Consider the following 18,407-nt stretch of genomic DNA (forward strand, 5'->3'; position numbering starts at 1 on the left):
TTGCTTGACAACGAATGCTATAGCTACCGCTATTTTTGCCTTTTTTCGAATTAGTACATACTATAATACTGCCAGATGAGTATCTGTATAACTATACAATGTTATCCTTTCTATAAATCATTCATTTCGCGCGCACATGTTGGCGCTCTAATTACCAGTTTTATAGATATGCTTTAATATTATTTATGTCTTATATTCATTTCAAGTTATTGATTGTGTAATGCATCGACTCTGACAATTCATGTTTATGTAACCTATTAATATCCCTGGGGTGTGAAAAGTACGAAACACATTAGTTACATGGTCACTGAAAGAACACGCAATTCGATTTCAAACCATTGTGTGTGATATTAATGTTATGGCTACAGTACACGTTATTAAAACAGCAGTAATGTGAACATTGTTGCCTGGGCATACACAATAGCACAACGCCAGAATAATGCGACAACATCATGTGAGTTTCATTTTTAACACGCGTCCAATACAGACTTGCCACGTTGTATCCAATAATACGTCACATCAGTTTTGAATTTGTATCATGTTGAGAGTTGGTACGTTAAACCCACCAGAAAATAAACGCGTGTAATATGAGTTTAATATCACGAAGAAACCACAAAGTATTCACGAAGACAGTACGGAAGTATCGACTGACGTATAGCGGATGTCCGTTCGACGGGATACTATCTGATTACTCACTTTGCGGCTTCTTCGCAATAGCCTTATATTTATATATCTTCCCGATCCAATTGCTTGATGTAGGAAGCCCAAAACAGAACACCTATTGGAACATGGACACACTAACGTCTAAAGTTTGTCCTTCGAATTACCTCTAGGTACTACACTATCTTATTTCTTGTTTATAAATTATATTTTCATTTCTTTTTATATTATCGTATATATTTTATTAATGTTTTACGTCAACCATGTTATGTGTAATTTGATATGTATTATTCCTATACTCGTAGTCGTGTAGTTTTCACTGAGTACAATATCGAGTTTAAATGTGACTAAATAAATATCACAATATGTAGAGATGACGCAATAGCACATACAACAATACAATGTCATTGTAAGAGTACAATGTATGTTTTATTCACTTGTTATAGCTACAGAGTTTATATATTGCAATTTAAAGTTGGTGGAGTTGGAAAATTCACGTACAAAAACGATTTATGTAATACGCACAGAAACACTTTTAATAAATATTAGCAAATACTGTAGTATTAATAGAAATACATCGTGTTCAATTAACGCATGCGCAATTATTTTGAGAAATATTAAATTGAAATAAATGACATTATGTAAATGTAATATGAATATTGTTCCACCTGTGTATTGCTGTTCCAAATATACGATTTTAGTTCGTTATATACGATATTCTATATATTACTATGTGTCAATATACGCTAGTCATTCTAAGATTTGGTAAAGCATTGCGTGAAGTGTGTTTTTCGTGAACACCAATAACATTGGAAAGGTCAGTGTTTATTAATTAGTACAAAACTACATCAATACCATTATATAAAATAACTTGAAAATAATGTTTATACATTTATGTTAAGTGAGCTGCATTACATTACATTTATGACGTTGCCATGACAATTAAACAAACGGTCATCATATTTTGTGTCGTAGTGTAAAGCGCGTCTGCAATTTTCTGAGTTGGGAGTTCGAATCTCGTGTTTCATGTTTATATATTCGTAATGTGCCTGTTATTTTGATTGTTAGTGGTATTATACTAAACATTTCGTATATCAAGAATTGGTTATCATATTGTGGTATGCCTACCTTGGTTTTGATTTGTTAAATTATATAAGGCCATATATTGAATGATTAGGACCAAATGTATAATCAAATTTGTATATATGGTATTGTTTGCTTCACATTTTAAAATTAGCATTGCAACAATGTTATGCTAATCTAATACAAGGTAAATCATCATTATGGCCACTTTTCGTCCAACGCAGTTATAATGCAGAAAAATCATCTCAAATGAAATACAATAATTTACAATATACTTTCAACACACCTTCTGTATACACATTGCAAATAAAACTTTACCGTTCGAATCGAAAACACAGAAATATACATAAACTGTTAACTTGTGTGAATTTGAAAATCGTCGAATGTTCAGTTTAAATACTATGTGTTATAGCTCTGTAGTATATTAACATTATATATATAGTAAACAGTGTCATATAAGTGCAGTACAGGCTGTGCATTTGTCTTGATATTACTTAAACGGCCTGTCCAACTCGATACCATTTAATCCCTCTGTCTCTGTATTCATACGAGTAAAGACATACAGCGACTAGAACAAACACAATAACTGCAAATGGAATGGCCAGAAATTGCAGCGCTTCATAGTTCGGTGACGGAGGCTGGGGCGATTGGGTGTTATCATCAATATCACCTTTCAGCACGTTGGTAAGTTTAACATCGAATATCAAAGAGGAATTCGCTGGTATCAATGGAGGTGAGCCTTTCCGACCATATCCAAGGAATGGTGGTATGAAGATTCGTCTATGTTCTCTGGAAATGAACAATCACATAAAGTGCACGTGTGCAAATTCACTGGATTTGAACTAATACCTTTGTGACGTATTAGAGATAAAGCCATTGCAGTTTTAGTTGAACACATCAAAGAAAATACGAGTGAAGAATTTAACGAAACATAAATAGCAACAATATACAAAGATTTGTATAACATACCCGGCACACATGTGTTCTACTCCTTTAACCCATCCTGCCAAAAGATGAGTTTCTTCGTTGCCATGGATATATTCAAATTCTTCGCCCCATATATAGGATGCATCGAAGATCGTTCCATCGGGTAGCGAAGCCTGCAAATAAAAATTGAATATATAGTTTTGTCAAAATACCAAGTTTTTCATAAATACCACAAAGAGCCCATTTAAATGAAGATTCATGTACTTGAACATACTTTTTAAATAATGTTAATTTATATATATAAGACGCCTTGAAAATACATTGGCATACAGATAACATATACCAAGAAAGTCACGACGATTCTAGTCTTGCTATTAATTAAATTATATTCTATAAATAGTATGTACAAATTAATCTACAATTATAAATACATAATATAAACAAGATACTCACATTATACTCGAATCTCACTATGTCCCCATTATCTGGTATTTTAGAGCAGGAATCAGGATGGTGCTAAAAATAGGAAAATAGTCACATAATATGTTCAGTTATGTCCAATCAATGCATCATCAGTGGAATAGTGTAAAAGGTGGGATACTGGAAGGGCTTTTCCATCATTATACGATATCTGAATATGCTTCGAACGAATTTCAATGCTTGTTTATTAAGGTTTCCCTAGATTTTGTGGGAGATCTGGATACAGTTTGCATTGACATAGGGATTTTTGAAAGTACTATTCCTATGAAAGGGTTGCGCTTTTGGAGTGCGTTCTAGTAATATATATAAGATAAGAGTGTCAATTTCGTGCAATATAGATGTAAATTGCATTGAAGTGTCGATATTTAATGGTGAAAAATATCATTGTAGTTGATGGGCGTTACAAGGTTTGTCGTCTGATTTAACACAACCAATAAAGACCTGACGGTTGTCATGAGCATTAAATAAGTAGAACGCAGACGATATATTAACTAACGCAATTTTTCGTTTTGCTGAGTATCTGAATATGTGAGTTCTATTTTATAAATTACACTTTGCTCCCATTGTTGATTGTTTTCACGTCATTAAAAAACAAAATAGTTGGTTACCTGCAGAACCAGTAGTGTAGTAAGTATGTACGTGTGTGTAACTTGATACACACTGAAAAAAATAATTAACAGCTTCGGGCAGTTTTATGAAGAGACGTTTATGATTTTCCAATAAAGATTACTTCGTGGAACTGCTAAATTTATTGTGACACGAACATTTCAGAAAGTATGTACTATTTGCATGATTTATAATCCGTATATGAATAAAGAATGATGACACCCTGTGGGAGCAGGTGATAGTAGATGCCTACGACATTTGTCAGGGCGGTTTTTGTGAAGATGCTTTTAAAGAAGTGACTGTAGGTCAGGAAATACATGTTAACTACACCGCCCGGTCAGTTGGGAATTTACTATGTATGTCCAGGTAAGAAAAACGAATTATTTCTTCGATCTATTTGGTGAAATAACATTTGCATGATTGACATATATTAAAGGTCGATAACTATAGTAATCCTTGTAGTATACTAATGCACTTTATCACACCCATGGTTATGTTATCAATTAAGACTACGTCATAGATACCATGATTTATACATGTTTAGAATGTTTAAGGATTTCTTTTTTCATCTAAATATCGATCAGATGAAATGTATTTTGCTCAATGTGAAATTGATAACTGAGAATATGTTGTCACGCATTGATGTAATCAATTAAACTCAAATATGTCTAATAAGTAAACAGCATTCAGCATTCATCGACGACGTGTTGAAACTAAGCACGCGTGCGTAAATTGGGAAATGAAGTGTCGTCCGTCACTTGGTTTTACTGAAATGAATGTTTTAATCTGCTCCGAGAACCCAGTATCTGATTTCAAGTTAAGTTTCCATTGTCACACACATTCAACCAATTACAAAATTTCGACAAATGTGGCTATTGGTGGCCAAGTTTCGATTGTTTGTGTGTAAAACTGGGAACATATTCAGGCAAAAAAATTATGCATGCCCAACATATGGCCAAGTTACACACTCCTACGAACATGTTCTTTATCATAAAAGTCGGGTTCCAATTATTGACATCCGCCAATGAATGAATGAACGAACGAACGTATGAATATTTTCCGTCCAACAAAAGCCTATTTTTATAGCAATCCTGTGAAAATAGCATCTCAATGGAACATTATGAAAACGTATTTACACACAGCTATGTGTTTACTCTTTATGCACATAATAATAACAAAATATACGTGTCGCCTTCAGATATGATTAATATTTAAAGGATAAAACATTCAGTTTTTAAAGGAGTTATGCTAATAAATCTCTCTGAAACCAATCATGTACTTATTCGTGTTGTATTATGATATTTACACGACAGCAAATAATGATTGATTCGTAAACTGTATATTTAGGTCATATTTCTTGCTGAGTTTTTATATTATATATATAATTATTATTATATTTTATATACAATTCTCCACATGTTACTAACAAATGATATTGAAAGGATTTTAACAAGCGGTGTTACATCAACCAGGAATTTAGTTCCTTGTGGCGACCTCGTTGTACAAAACAGGGAAACAAGTTGAACAACACGTTGGAGAGGATCTATAAGAATACTGGCTCATTTTCCAAAGTTATTATAACGAATGGGTTGTTGGTAAACGTTTGCACGTCCAATTTATGCTTAAAGGTTAACTATTATGCTTATAGGTTAACCGCCAGTCAGTCATTGACATATAACAGTAATAATTCCCTCTGGGTGATAGATTTATTTTCGGCAACGCTGTGACAATATTTCCACAGTGAGTCTGTCCTCTGTTATTTACGGAGCGACACTGTCAGCATAAATGTTGTCGATTCTGACATTAAACCACACTCCTGCGGTAGCGAGGCAATCATTAGCGTGCGTAATCAATCATGATGTGTCAGTTGTACTCAAAATATGTCAATAGTCAGAAAAGTGGATAGTAGACATAATTTCGCAATGGGATACAATTTCCTGAACAAATTTCCCATGTGAGTAATTTACTTGCAAATTACCTATCGTCCAATCTAGAATGACGTAACTGTGTAATAGAATGGCAACCAAGAGGATCTCGGGATACCGATGATATAGATTTTGTTTTGTTGTATGATAAACGAACTATGCTTGGTTGTTTATCAAGTGATCGTTAATTTTTTCTGTGTATGTGATATTATGTAAAAATAAATATATCGTTATGTGAACCAGTCTACCAATCCTACACGCATATGCAGAGTAATGTCAATGAAGTGGTATTGTCATAAATTTGGAGAAAGTGAATATATTTATTTCGCAGATTCATAAAACTATTGCTACATATTTTTAAGATGTTGAATTTAAAATATTGCCATGAAATGAACAAGATTGAAAGACGTCAACTCAAAATACTTGTCAGACCATCTAGGTTTTCTGTTTCAAGAAGTCAAAATTACAAATATTGTTCACTAAAATTAGATATCTGAAGTTATCGCACGTAATAAAATATCTTCATGCAGTTATACCTGAGGCAACTACATGCACAATAGTCGATTTCAAGACGAAGTCGGAAATAAAATTCTTCACCAAAAAAAACAATATTCACTTGATTTACAGAAATAAAGTCCATCGTCACGATATAAACGAATGTGATAAAGATTCCAACTAAATTATCAAAGCAATTATCAAAATATTTACTAAAATGTCAAGTTGTCGCCGTTGGACGACGACGGACATTCAGTAATTTCAGTACCCCGAGGAATTACAATGTTCGGGAATATTAGACTAACCACTACTAGTAACACACAATTACAAATAATTCTATCTGATATGTAGGCTTGGTCACGTGTTCCGTATATGAACGCTTCGCGACAACTATGACTGTACATTTGCCATTTGAAAGGTACGTATTACCTTTGAAAACGTACCCGACCTCGCCTCACAGTTTCTAATTTGATAATCCAGTATATGCACATATACTGCTGATACGGTATTCAGTAACTCAGTCATTACGTTTGATTGTATTGGTATAATGAATAAAATCGTTAATTCAGCCAGACATGACAGTCCCAGTTGAATGTTATTGGATCATTAATCACAATGGAGATTTATATCCTATTTTGTCAAATCCATCAGACTTTCACAACAGTTCCCGAATATTACATGGAAATAAGCAGATACTATACATTCTCGACTCGTGGCGCATGGTATAAATTACCATAGCGTACGTGTGAAGTATACTTGGCTTTATAGCAGTTGAACGAATGTTTAAATGGTCCCTTCAATGCTTGTTATAGATAATGAATTTTTAATTTATATCAGGCAGTTCCTAAATTATCATAAATGGATCGATCACGCGAGATCTGCTCAATTAAGACGATTGTCACATTATGTTACTACTCTGCATGAATGATCTATAGACCATTCAGTGTCTTATATTTATGCAAATTGTCTAATAACTAGCCAACTATTATCCAACAGTGCAACGTCCTATAGTACACACGTGGTAATGTCACTAACTATATGGGTTTATTGAGGCAGGTTTGGCCAGGTTACAAAATGCTTGGCATAGGTAGTAGAAACATAATTATTTGACACGAAGGCAAAATGAGGCAATCATCACTCAGTCGTAAAATGCAGTCATGATCCATTACGTGGGCTGTTATTGATTTGTCAAGTCAGTATTGAATGCGTTCGTTTGGAGAATACTAGTCATGCTAATGTCACATGCTCTTGACATTTTTCACGCAACGAAATAATATGAGTGGATTTTCAGTTTAAATATGAAATACTTCACCTATGACACACAGACGTATAATTAGAATCGTTGAATGATATATGGCATAAGGGCTTGTTTAATGAATATTTAGCAGCAGTCGATTAGTGCTTCCTCTCTGTAGGCACTCGATCGTGTCTGCATCGCTGGTATATTAGATGATGGGCACTGTGTGAAGGTCGGAGAATATAAATGCCGGAAAACTTGATAACGATTAACATCAGTTTTGTCCCCTGCGGCTACACGTGTTAAACATGTAGTAATTTTGCGGAGTATTTAAAACACGTCAGGTAAATAGTAAAGGTTTAAAGATTCAGTACTGCGAAGGAAAGGAAAGACAGAAGTGGAATCAAACACATTTACCTAATTAATTAATTATTTTATTAGAGAAGGATCCATGGCAAGCGTTTCTATCTGTTACACAACAACACACATAGTCCATGCAATGCAATATTTTAAAGGGAAGACAATAATTGTTTCAGCTTTTATGTCTTAATGATCGAACTCTGAGAACACTCAATGTTAGCAAATCTTTAATCGGGGTTAACAGTACATATCTGTGGAAAATTAATTGGGGTTAAGAAATGCAGTATTCGCGAAAGTTTAAACAATCTGAATCACTGTAGTGTTAACTTGGTTAATATTTTCCTGGGCGAAAACAAAACCTCATATGTTCGCATACATTAAAAAGCGTGAATTTGCACCGATATTTCTATCACGACGAAGGTTCATATTGACAACGCTACTAAATGATATATATGCTAGTCACGACAACACAAAATGTCCCACAGCTGTATAGATAACTTAAAATAGCCTTGAATATTATTAGTAATAAAAAAGACTCAGAAAACATGCAGCCTATACTAACACTTATGGCCGCGTTAAGTTATATCGAAAGAAATAATGGAGTGATTTATTTTAACGGATTTAGCTGTTAAATTCCAGGTAAAGACTGTGATTTGATGTTTCGTAAATCCATTAATGTATAATATGTTGGAAATAGAATGTATTCCATTCCCAATCAGCGTCATTTCACGTTGCTGACTTCGAAGGAATTATTTAGCAATCTATTTAAATTATATATACTAGCTTTCTGGGTTTTTAGATATTTATCATTTCAGTTATGAGATTCCATCTGATAATCGCCACAAAAGCATATAACAGTGTTGGTTTGTTCAAAACTTGCAATGATTTTGGCCAAACTTGAAAAGGTATAAGCCGCCTGCACAAATATTTACCAATAAAAAAAAATTGTATAATTTGAGAATATGATAGAGGTAGAGTGGAATTATATGAAGAAAAGAAAGATGTTAGGTATAAAATGACGACGTAAAGACGTGATTTTTAATTGTTCGGTGACATAAATAAATGTATCATTCAGTTCCTTAATACTTAGACACACAAATGTAGACTATTAATAACGTATTCGACAGTCACTCGATGATGTATTGCTCATCATTGCTAAATACGAGTCTTGAATTCCATAATATTTTACCGTTTTCTCCATTATGTGATGTAGACTACTATTACTCAAAAGTGATAAATGGGATTTCCTTATTATTCTCGTATAATTAAACAGACTGCTAATGGTCTGATTACCGAATCACCTTGCGCAAAACAAAGATGTTATTTATTCAGGAGGGCAACTTGCTGAATCAGAGGCCATTACTGGATAACATTAACGCTTAGGTGAAGCTTGCGAGATTACACACAATGCAAATTACTGTAACCTTGTGTCGTTCAGTAAACAGAGAAACTCATGATGAAAATAACAAATGATCACAATGAACTGGAATAATTTAATGTATATTTTTAGTTGTTTTGTATATTTGCATGGCTTTGTAATAGTGTACGTCGTCACATCACTGAGTGGCATTACATTAATGTAGATGCTGTTAGTATTGATGCTAAACCAATTAGTGACCTTTACATACATTGATACTCGGCATAGTATACCGCAGAAAACTATCTTTCTTCTAGTGTCACCGATTATGTATCCTTGTTGATTACATGAATTTGCAAACAATCGGCATCATCTCGCGTATACTAGTAGTCGCAGGTCCCAGTTTCTTCCTATGCTGTGTGAAATTGATCGGACGGGTTTAGCGGTCTCTGCACGTAATATGTTCGGTTGTTATGCATCTCGTTTTGGTAACGCTTGGTGGTTGAAGGGAAGACGTGCAAGGCCGTGCCGTGTAGCTCGGCGATTTAGTGCGGTTAGCGAGCGTCAAGTCACAAGCGCAGTAAATGCTACATGGATAGTATTTACATTGCCGTGTCTTATTCACAAGCATAAATAATATATTTGTTTAAGCGCTTGGGGGATTGTACTCGACGACGGTTTGTGTGAGTATTCCACTCCGATAATAAAAAACGTGTATGCAAAAAAAAAGGAAATTGTTGACAATGTACTGTATTCTAGAAAACTCGATTCAAAAAAGCCTCAAAATGTATTCCACATAAACGCTCTCAGATTGTATGTATTTTACGAGGTATTTTCATCCTACCATATTAGGAAATGCGAATTCAAAATATGGAAGATTTACGCGCGTAAGCGACCTCTAATAATAAAAACCTGGCTGCCATCAGAATTTGACCGGATTCAACACAAAGAAGTTCCAGTCGCTGATTCTGTTCTGTAAACATTTTGGATTTCGGAATCCCCAAGGTGTATCTTTGGAAGAGAAAGATGTATAATAGTAAGGTTATTACGAGAATACCTCAAAGTATGTGCACTTAAACAGTACCCCGCGCATCGACATCCGCTGTGCGTCGGTCGATATTCCCGTTGTACTGTTTTTGTGCATACTTTGAGGTATCCTCGTAATAATTCCATAGTATGCACTGGTGAATAATTGGAAAAACCGAACGAAGTCCTTCACTCAAACAAGTACTCGTAGTAGCCATTTTAATATGAAATTACTTGCCGCCAGACATTGTCTCTACACATTGCATGTTACTACTCCTTTAAAAGGCCTATCATTCTATTACTAGATATTGAATTAATTTATAGGGAGCATCTTTTCATGATGAGAATAAGTGTGGTATAACTTTATACACGATGAGCACTCAGGTGATAATATGTATAGCGAATATAGGCAATTACCAAGAATGGCGTTCATGTCATTTATAAGTGGTCCTCAAACCAGACTTGCATGAAATTGGCAATACTTCATAGGAAATGAAATGTATATTTAGCATTTTATTGGGTCATGAATCTGTTTCATAAGAAGCAGCTAAACGGGGATGCAAAAATTGATATTGATTGCGTAGATTTTATATAAGGATAACACACACTTCTATTGGGTGTTGTGTCTTCTGGAGAATGTATATACGGAGACTTTTTTCAATTGTCATTCTCATTGCTATTATTATTACAGATGATTAAATGACATGATATTTTGATAACATGTAAATGTGGTGTTTTTACCGGTTCGAAGCAGATCATGTCTCCTTGTTTTTAACTCTGTTTTTAATTCCTGAAAACAGTTATGTGGTACTTATTTTGACTCGGAATGCTGACTCGGAAAACGTAGGTAATGCCATAATACGTATTGATACAAACTTCCGCATTTAACTACGATATGTATGGACAGGGATATAGTATTACAGTATACCTGCAACAGCGACGTGTCCGCTCAAACGATTCTCATATGCTCCAGTTTCCGGGTGACCTACAGCCTGGGAAAGAATATACCAGGTCCTTGTACGAACTAAATGTTCAAATGCGTGTCGCACAAATGCACCAAGGGTGTAAAAGACAATAGTTTGTTGTGTGTCAACAGTAGCTGTAGTAATCTATATGTGTGTGTTCAGTCTTTTAACATAAACAGAAAATATAAATAATAAATAGAAAAGCAATTATGATTTACATGTAAAATATCATTTTGAGTCGGGGTGAAGTGTCTGTATGAATTACCCAAGGGGTGTAATTAGCCTGGTGTGTCTGTCCATGTAAACAAAATCTCAAAAAACTGCGCGGATGTTGATCAAATTTAGTACGTAGGTACCTTGGGAAATATGCAGACAAGATTAGTTTGGGGGCATGTCCACGCATATTAGGTAGTTAATTTGCATATCAATCATCTCATTTCAGCGTGTGTAAGCAAAATGTCAGAAACCTCCTGGCGGATTTCGATCAAACATGGGTACTTTGGGAAAATGCACAGACATGATTAGTTTGTGCCATGTCTGTGCATATTAAATAGCTAATTTACATATCAATTGTCCTATTTCAGCCTGTGTATGCAAAATCACAACAACTTTTTAGCGGATTTTGATCAAATTTAGTCAGAGATACCTTGGGGGTAATGTGCAGCAATGATTAGGTTTAGGGCTATGTTCTTGCATATTAAGAAGCTAATATGCACAATGTCTCATTTCAGCCTGTCTAAGCAAAATCTTATAACTTAATGCTATTGCTCCTACCGACTGTTTTTTTTTTTTATTCTAAGACGTTTATAATAACACCACAGCTTTGGGGCCATGTCCACGCATATTGGGTAGCTAACTTCCATATCAATCATCTCATTTCAGCGTGTGTAAACAATATTTCAAAAACCTTCTAGCGGATTTTGACCAAACATGGGTACTTTGTAAAAATGCACAGACATGAATTGTTTGTCTGATGTCTGTGCATATTAAGTGGCTAATTTGCATATTATATCTCTATTCAGCCTGTGTATGCGAAATCAGAACAACTTTCTAGCGGATTTGAATCAAATTTAATACAGAGTTACATGCGGGTAATGCGCAGTCATGATTAGTTTTAGAGCCATGTTTCTGCATATTAAGAAATTTAATTTGCATATTGTCTCATTTCAGCCTGTGTAAGCAAAATCTCATATCCTCTAATGCTATTCCTCTTTCACTGACTGTTGGAATTTTCATTTCCGAGACGTTTATAAAGAACACTGCAGCTTTGCAGGGTTTAATTTCAGTTAAGTATTTGTCTTCACCACGCGAAAATGTATCATTCACTGTTCTCCCCACTGTAACAACAATGGATACTCGGGTGGACGTCCTACATTTATCTCTCATACTCGTATTTATTGGATTGCATTGTATATACATTATTTATGACAGAAATTGTCATGTGCTAAACACGCGTAAGCAATAATTACAATGCAAGATGGATATCACTTCAAGTAGGTCTAAAATTAAAGATAACTAGATAACACTGTGCCTAGATTGTTAACTCAGCTTTATTATTCCATCTTTTATCTTTTAGTAATTTCAGACAATTTTATATAATCCAGCAATAAATGACCCGATTGATCATCGCTATAGTGTTGTAGGCCGTAGATTTTATGACAACAACCAAATTTGATTCAACCGGAAAAACACAGAAAAGAGGTAATTCCTGCCTTATACAACGTTAACGCAAAAAAACACTAAAACAGCTTAGAAATATGATTAAGCAAAACAAAAGCGAGGAAGCAGTTTCACTCACCACCCCCGGTGAAAACGACTTCGTAATAAATCAACAAAGCAATATTATATGAAATCGACATAATTAATGCATGTGTAATTTCGAGAGCGAAAATTAGCATACTGATGTGCATGTAATCTCGAATGCGAATATTTGTTCTACAAATGAAAAAAATGTGAGAGCGTACCTCTGTAAATAAACGACCGTGTGTCTTGTTGTTGTTTTTTTCTACTGTTTTGCAAATATATGAACATGCAAATTAATAACATTCTTGATAAAATGCTTCGTCTTTCAAACGAAGAGATTGTCACTTGCACATACGCGAGATTTGTCTCCTAACCGACGGTAACAAAGCGCACTAAAAACGCAAACGCTCGTGCACGCTTTGGCCGTTCGCCATTTGCGCAGCTGACGATTTCCCCCGCTTTAATATCATTCAATGATTTTGTGATGTGTTTGTTAGCGGCGAAGGTAACACATTATAGGCATTTAATTAAGCTCGCATTCAGACAACATTACGAAATTTATATGAGATATACAAATAAGAAACAACGCTGCCCTTTGCGAAGATCTTCGGCTTCAAATATATAGACATTTGCACTATAGCTATCGGTGCGTATAATGGGATCTCTACCTGATTGTGTTTGCATGCTAAAAGCAGTATCAACTGAAAACATTTAGTATTTCTCTAAAGGAACGGTGTGTGTTCTTTGAAGTGCTCAGAACGTCTCCATGGAGTCGATTCTAAGGACCTCGTATTTCCGCTTGTAGACAGCTGGTAATCGATAGACAACCACAGTGTAGTCCATGTAAGATGATTAGCTTTTTTTATTCCCAGACACAGATTATTGTCCAAATATATACATACAATCTCTGACAGTATGTTTGTACTGAAAATCGAAGTATAGTCTTGAAGAACGATAAGCGAATGCTGTGACTACTAATAACTTGGGATCACGTTATTCTTTTAACCTAGGTATGAAACACAAGCTGATAGTTTACATTTGGCTGTACAGTAGACGTTATAACAAACTAGCGTAATTTAGCACAGGATTCCACAGCGTAATTACAGGAAATTATAACTTCGCTGTTTTTCGCAATATAAAACTGTTAAAGAATCAACACTAATTTAAATGCTGTTACAGTATTATTTCCTTTCGAAATTATATTTTGCAAAGGTTTCAAAAAGTGTTCAAAAAACTGGAACGTGATAATTCATCCAATAATTAAGTGACTGAAATTACTACGTTAGACTCGCAAGTAAAATTGAAAACGTAATGATTTCTCACGGCATACGTTCATTCGGTAAAACGATAATAATTGACACTCTCTACTGCAAAGTCCATTATTACCAAACAGTGTTGAATCGTTGAATACCTACATATGTATAGTTGCTGTATTTTCGCGAATGTGTCTAGTTTGTATACTTATAGTTTATGTGATATATATAAACAACTTAATGTGTGTCTCTCGCGCTTTCATGGCAATATTCTTTTTGATTTTGACAAATTAAAAATCGTGTGTTGGTCAATTGATGGTATAAAATGATAATAAATAGGTAATAAGCACATCTTGAGAAAAGTAACAAATAATATTAATATATTTGAAAGAGTCTAAACTATGTCAATTTAGAATAATTATTAACAATTACATAATTGATTATGATTATTTATAGTTATTGATAATCCCGATTGATAGATCTTAAATTCAAGGTCATACGTCACTGAAAACGAAATATACACAGTCCCCGTGTAATACAATTGACAAATGATATACATCAACAATGCTGCAGAATATGGTCAAATCCGTTGTCCGTGTAGAATAGCCATAGCAATGAAAACATTTTCAAGTTTCATTTTAACCGACATTTTGTACAAGACGCTTAGAGATTTCATATAAAAACACGTTTACTGGAATTAGGGAGGAGATTGAAATCAAAACTGGAATATATTATTGTGACTATGGCTATTATTTTCGGAAATTGCAAATCTTGAAACATTGTTTCTTTATTTGGATTTTAACCTAAAGGACCATCTTATAATGCAGTCCCATGGCAGACAGTGAAATGTGAAAAGAGAGCATTGCTCAATTACACATAATGCACGAGAGAAAAACAAAATACTATTCGTCCCATCAAGTGCGTTTAACCAGTTTGTGCGTCATACAATGGTAAACTGTATTTAAACATGGTAGGATGCATATAGAATAAAACAAATAGAATAGTAAATCATATTAGTAACCCTGTTATGTTCACTAAACGTCAAATTTACACAAAATATTACGATATTATCAAAGTAAAAAGCACTACGGGCATTCTTACAATGAGACATTGCAGATAAATTAGGTATCCACCGCTTGATGTAATAATCACATTTAATATGACATGTAGTCATTTCTATGTCTATGCATGAAGTGCACACATCATGTACATTTCAATTGTATGTGTATTTCGTCGGAATCGTGTAAGTGATAGGCTTGTCGTTGTGTTCGCCAGTAATTGCTTGACCCATAGGTGATGTTTCACGTGACAATAGCATATGATTACATACTTACTAGAAAGACTAAGTTGTTGTCGACGTCTCTCTCTATATATATGCAGTATCTCACATCAATAGCGCCAATAGGTTCTTTGCATTTATAAAATCACGTTTTCAAACTGAGGCCAAATGAAATAGGAATTCCAATTTCTAATTTGATTTTATTGACATTGACGAGACATTAGTTTGTTATGTAGGTATATATTGATACAAGTGTCTGCGTTTATGGCAACATTCAGGCATTATAACACACAGTGGATTGCCTAACGGTTTCCTTTTTCAGTACATGAAAGTGCAAAATAGACTGGACGAATATGTACACTGACTAAGAGAAGCGCATTAAGTGACGCATTACATGATAGGCTGTAGTAAGCATTGATTCGAATTCCACCACCAACATGTCTTTGCGTAATCAACATGTCTTTGCGTAATTCTGTTTCTCTTCAATGTAAACATTTATTATATTATATTTTGCCGATCCATCAATACATACACAGATCCTGTGAAGTATGATAACGTTACGATATAGGCAGTACGAAGAGAATGATACGTGGACCCTTTTTTTAACTGGCTATACTAGTCGATTGTCTTCCTCCCACAACCACATGTATAATTTCTATTCCTGAGATTATTTGGAAATGAAGAACTGAATTGAACAGAACCAACTGATTATTATTCTGATTATCCCATCTAATCACAGAATCACACTGTAACATACGGCACAGTAATCACATTGTCTCCCTGTGGTTGTGATCCTGAGTTCAGTTGAAAACCATCTCTGATCTAGCCGACGAGTGTAGAAGGTGAAAGTGCTAATGCAAATTGCTTTTTGTAGAGTAATTGTATGCCAGGAAATATTACGACAAATACAGCGCAATGATTAGTTTAAAATAACTTCTAATAAAAACCTTCTAAAACACAGCCGATATATCCATGTGGCATTAAATATAACTCTTTCTTTCAGCTGAATTAGATTACTATTTCAACTGTACTACGCATACAAAATACACATGAGCTGATTTAATTTGTTCTCTTGTTTGGCTTTTTTTTTCTATTTTTTCAACTCAAAGAATGCTGAAGTGTAGTATAATACCCATGGTACGTGGGCGAGCAGATCTCGACGTTTCACGTGAGAGCATATCGAATAACTGTCGATGTCAGCAAATTCTTCAGCATCCTGGTTTCATATTACAAACTCCCGGGAGTTAATAGATAACAGTAACACATAGAATTGAAAACAAAAAGCTATCAAAGCTATGTGTAAAGCTAAATAATGTGTAACGGATCAGGATTCGCTTAACAACTTTGTGTATAATAAAAAGAACATATTTTACCGTAGATGTTATAAATTAGGGTATACATTATCGAAGATTTTGTTTCAAATTTATAGGAACAGTGCTCCAATGCTAATTAGCTTAGAAAAATATAGGCTCAAACTAGAGACTGCTATGCCAAAATATTATTGCCTTGCAGTACATCTTTATCTTTACCTATGATTTGTAATGCAGATTTTACCATTGGTTATGTGAAATTGAGGCGTTTGACTGTTTGATGGTGACATACTAAAATACTCAACACGCGTCATATGCCACAGACATCTCCTCATGGGTTTACGCGAGTGTGATAATCTATTCAAGTGTGTATATGGAAAATATCAGTAAATTAATAATGCAATAACAGTTGTATCTCCTCTAAATTGGTTCTTTGCAAAATTGCAATGTGTACACCAGATCGTTCCGCTCTTATGGTTTCACTCATTCGCGCTGATTTCCCTCGACACTCTTCAAAATTTGTTAGATTCAAAAAAAAAACTAAAGGTCAATTTCCATCAAAGATGTGTTGCATTGCGTATAGAACAGTCGCATATAGTGGGTAATTGCAGGTAACGTGGCGTTTAGTATGTGCTAGAGAAGTCAGCAAATCACCAGCCATACCTACAGATCATTCTCATTGAAGTGAGCGGAGAGTTAAAATTAATGGACTCTGTCGAGAATTAGGAATCACAGAGTTTATATACGAGTTTACGATGGTCTGGAAATCCACATTGTTAATAAAGTCGGCTCTATCTGCAATTGTTAAGGCTTATTCGTAAGTAAGTGTGATTCAATTAACATTGAGGATGTGGGTAAGTTCAAAGCAGATTGTTCCTTTGTGTTTGTATCTATAAATAACATGAACAAAATATGCTATTTGGACGAATTTCTGTAAAATGTACGTTATTGGCACTTATATCTGCACATCGTTTCATTATTTTTTTTTTGCACCATCTCAACCATTGACTAAATTACTGCTAAAGAGGTGCTTTGTGTATTTTTTTTTTGTGTTTTTTTTTTATATATTTTTTATCAAACAAGTAGGGTTGCTTTTAAAACAATCCAAACATGAGATAGAATGAGTAAAATACAAACATGGTGTGCCACGTGTTGACACTACGAATGACTGACGGATTACAGCAAATTGGGTTGAATGAAAATAACTCGCACTCACCACAACGACTATTTCAAATCCATCGATTTCAGAATCACCCAAAGTGGGCGCGGTGAACAAAAACAGGATAAAATAAGCCGAACATGCTGCGAAAGTATTCCCGTCCATTCTCAGACAATTGTTATTTTTTTCAGAACAGGATCTCAGGTATCAATCAAGCCGGAACATCACATCTTGAAGCGAGATGCGTTCCCGCGAGTTACCTTACAAATGTTCGTATGTCACGTGATTGATGCTAGCCTCCTTTACAGTCCACTTGTCGACGTCACTGTTGGTGGATATCTCTAACCTCTTTAAAACCTCTTATATCGAGCACTACATACACAATATGCTGAAACTGTGCTTATCAATCGGGAGGCTTTTCAAGAATACATCGCCAAAAGAGGGCGGTAATTTAGACAACAGTAAAAACTGAATGACACATAGAGGGCGCCATTCAAGAGGACAAGCATAGTATGTACATTTGTCCCGCAATAATGTACTCG

General features: G+C 34.7%; 1 protein-coding gene across 1 annotated transcript; it reads right to left on the reverse strand.

The window, feature by feature from the left end:
- Positions 1-1,067: 1,067 nt before the first annotated feature.
- On the reverse strand, positions 1,068-18,207 carry LOC100370689 (FK506-binding protein 2-like). Its single transcript, XM_002730503.4, has 4 exons — positions 17,923-18,207; positions 3,124-3,186; positions 2,713-2,843; positions 1,068-2,532 (listed from the first exon to the last, which is right to left on the reverse strand). The coding sequence occupies exons 1-4, from the start codon at positions 18,028-18,030 to the stop codon at positions 2,238-2,240; spliced, it is 597 nt and encodes a 198-aa protein (XP_002730549.1). The 5' UTR covers positions 18,031-18,207; the 3' UTR covers positions 1,068-2,237.
- Positions 18,208-18,407: the final 200 nt, after the last annotated feature.

Source organism: Saccoglossus kowalevskii, chromosome 14 (assembly GCF_978046115.1).
Source record: "Saccoglossus kowalevskii chromosome 14, keSacKowa6.1, whole genome shotgun sequence".
In the NCBI taxonomy this organism is placed as follows: Eukaryota; Metazoa; Hemichordata; class Enteropneusta; family Harrimaniidae; genus Saccoglossus; species Saccoglossus kowalevskii.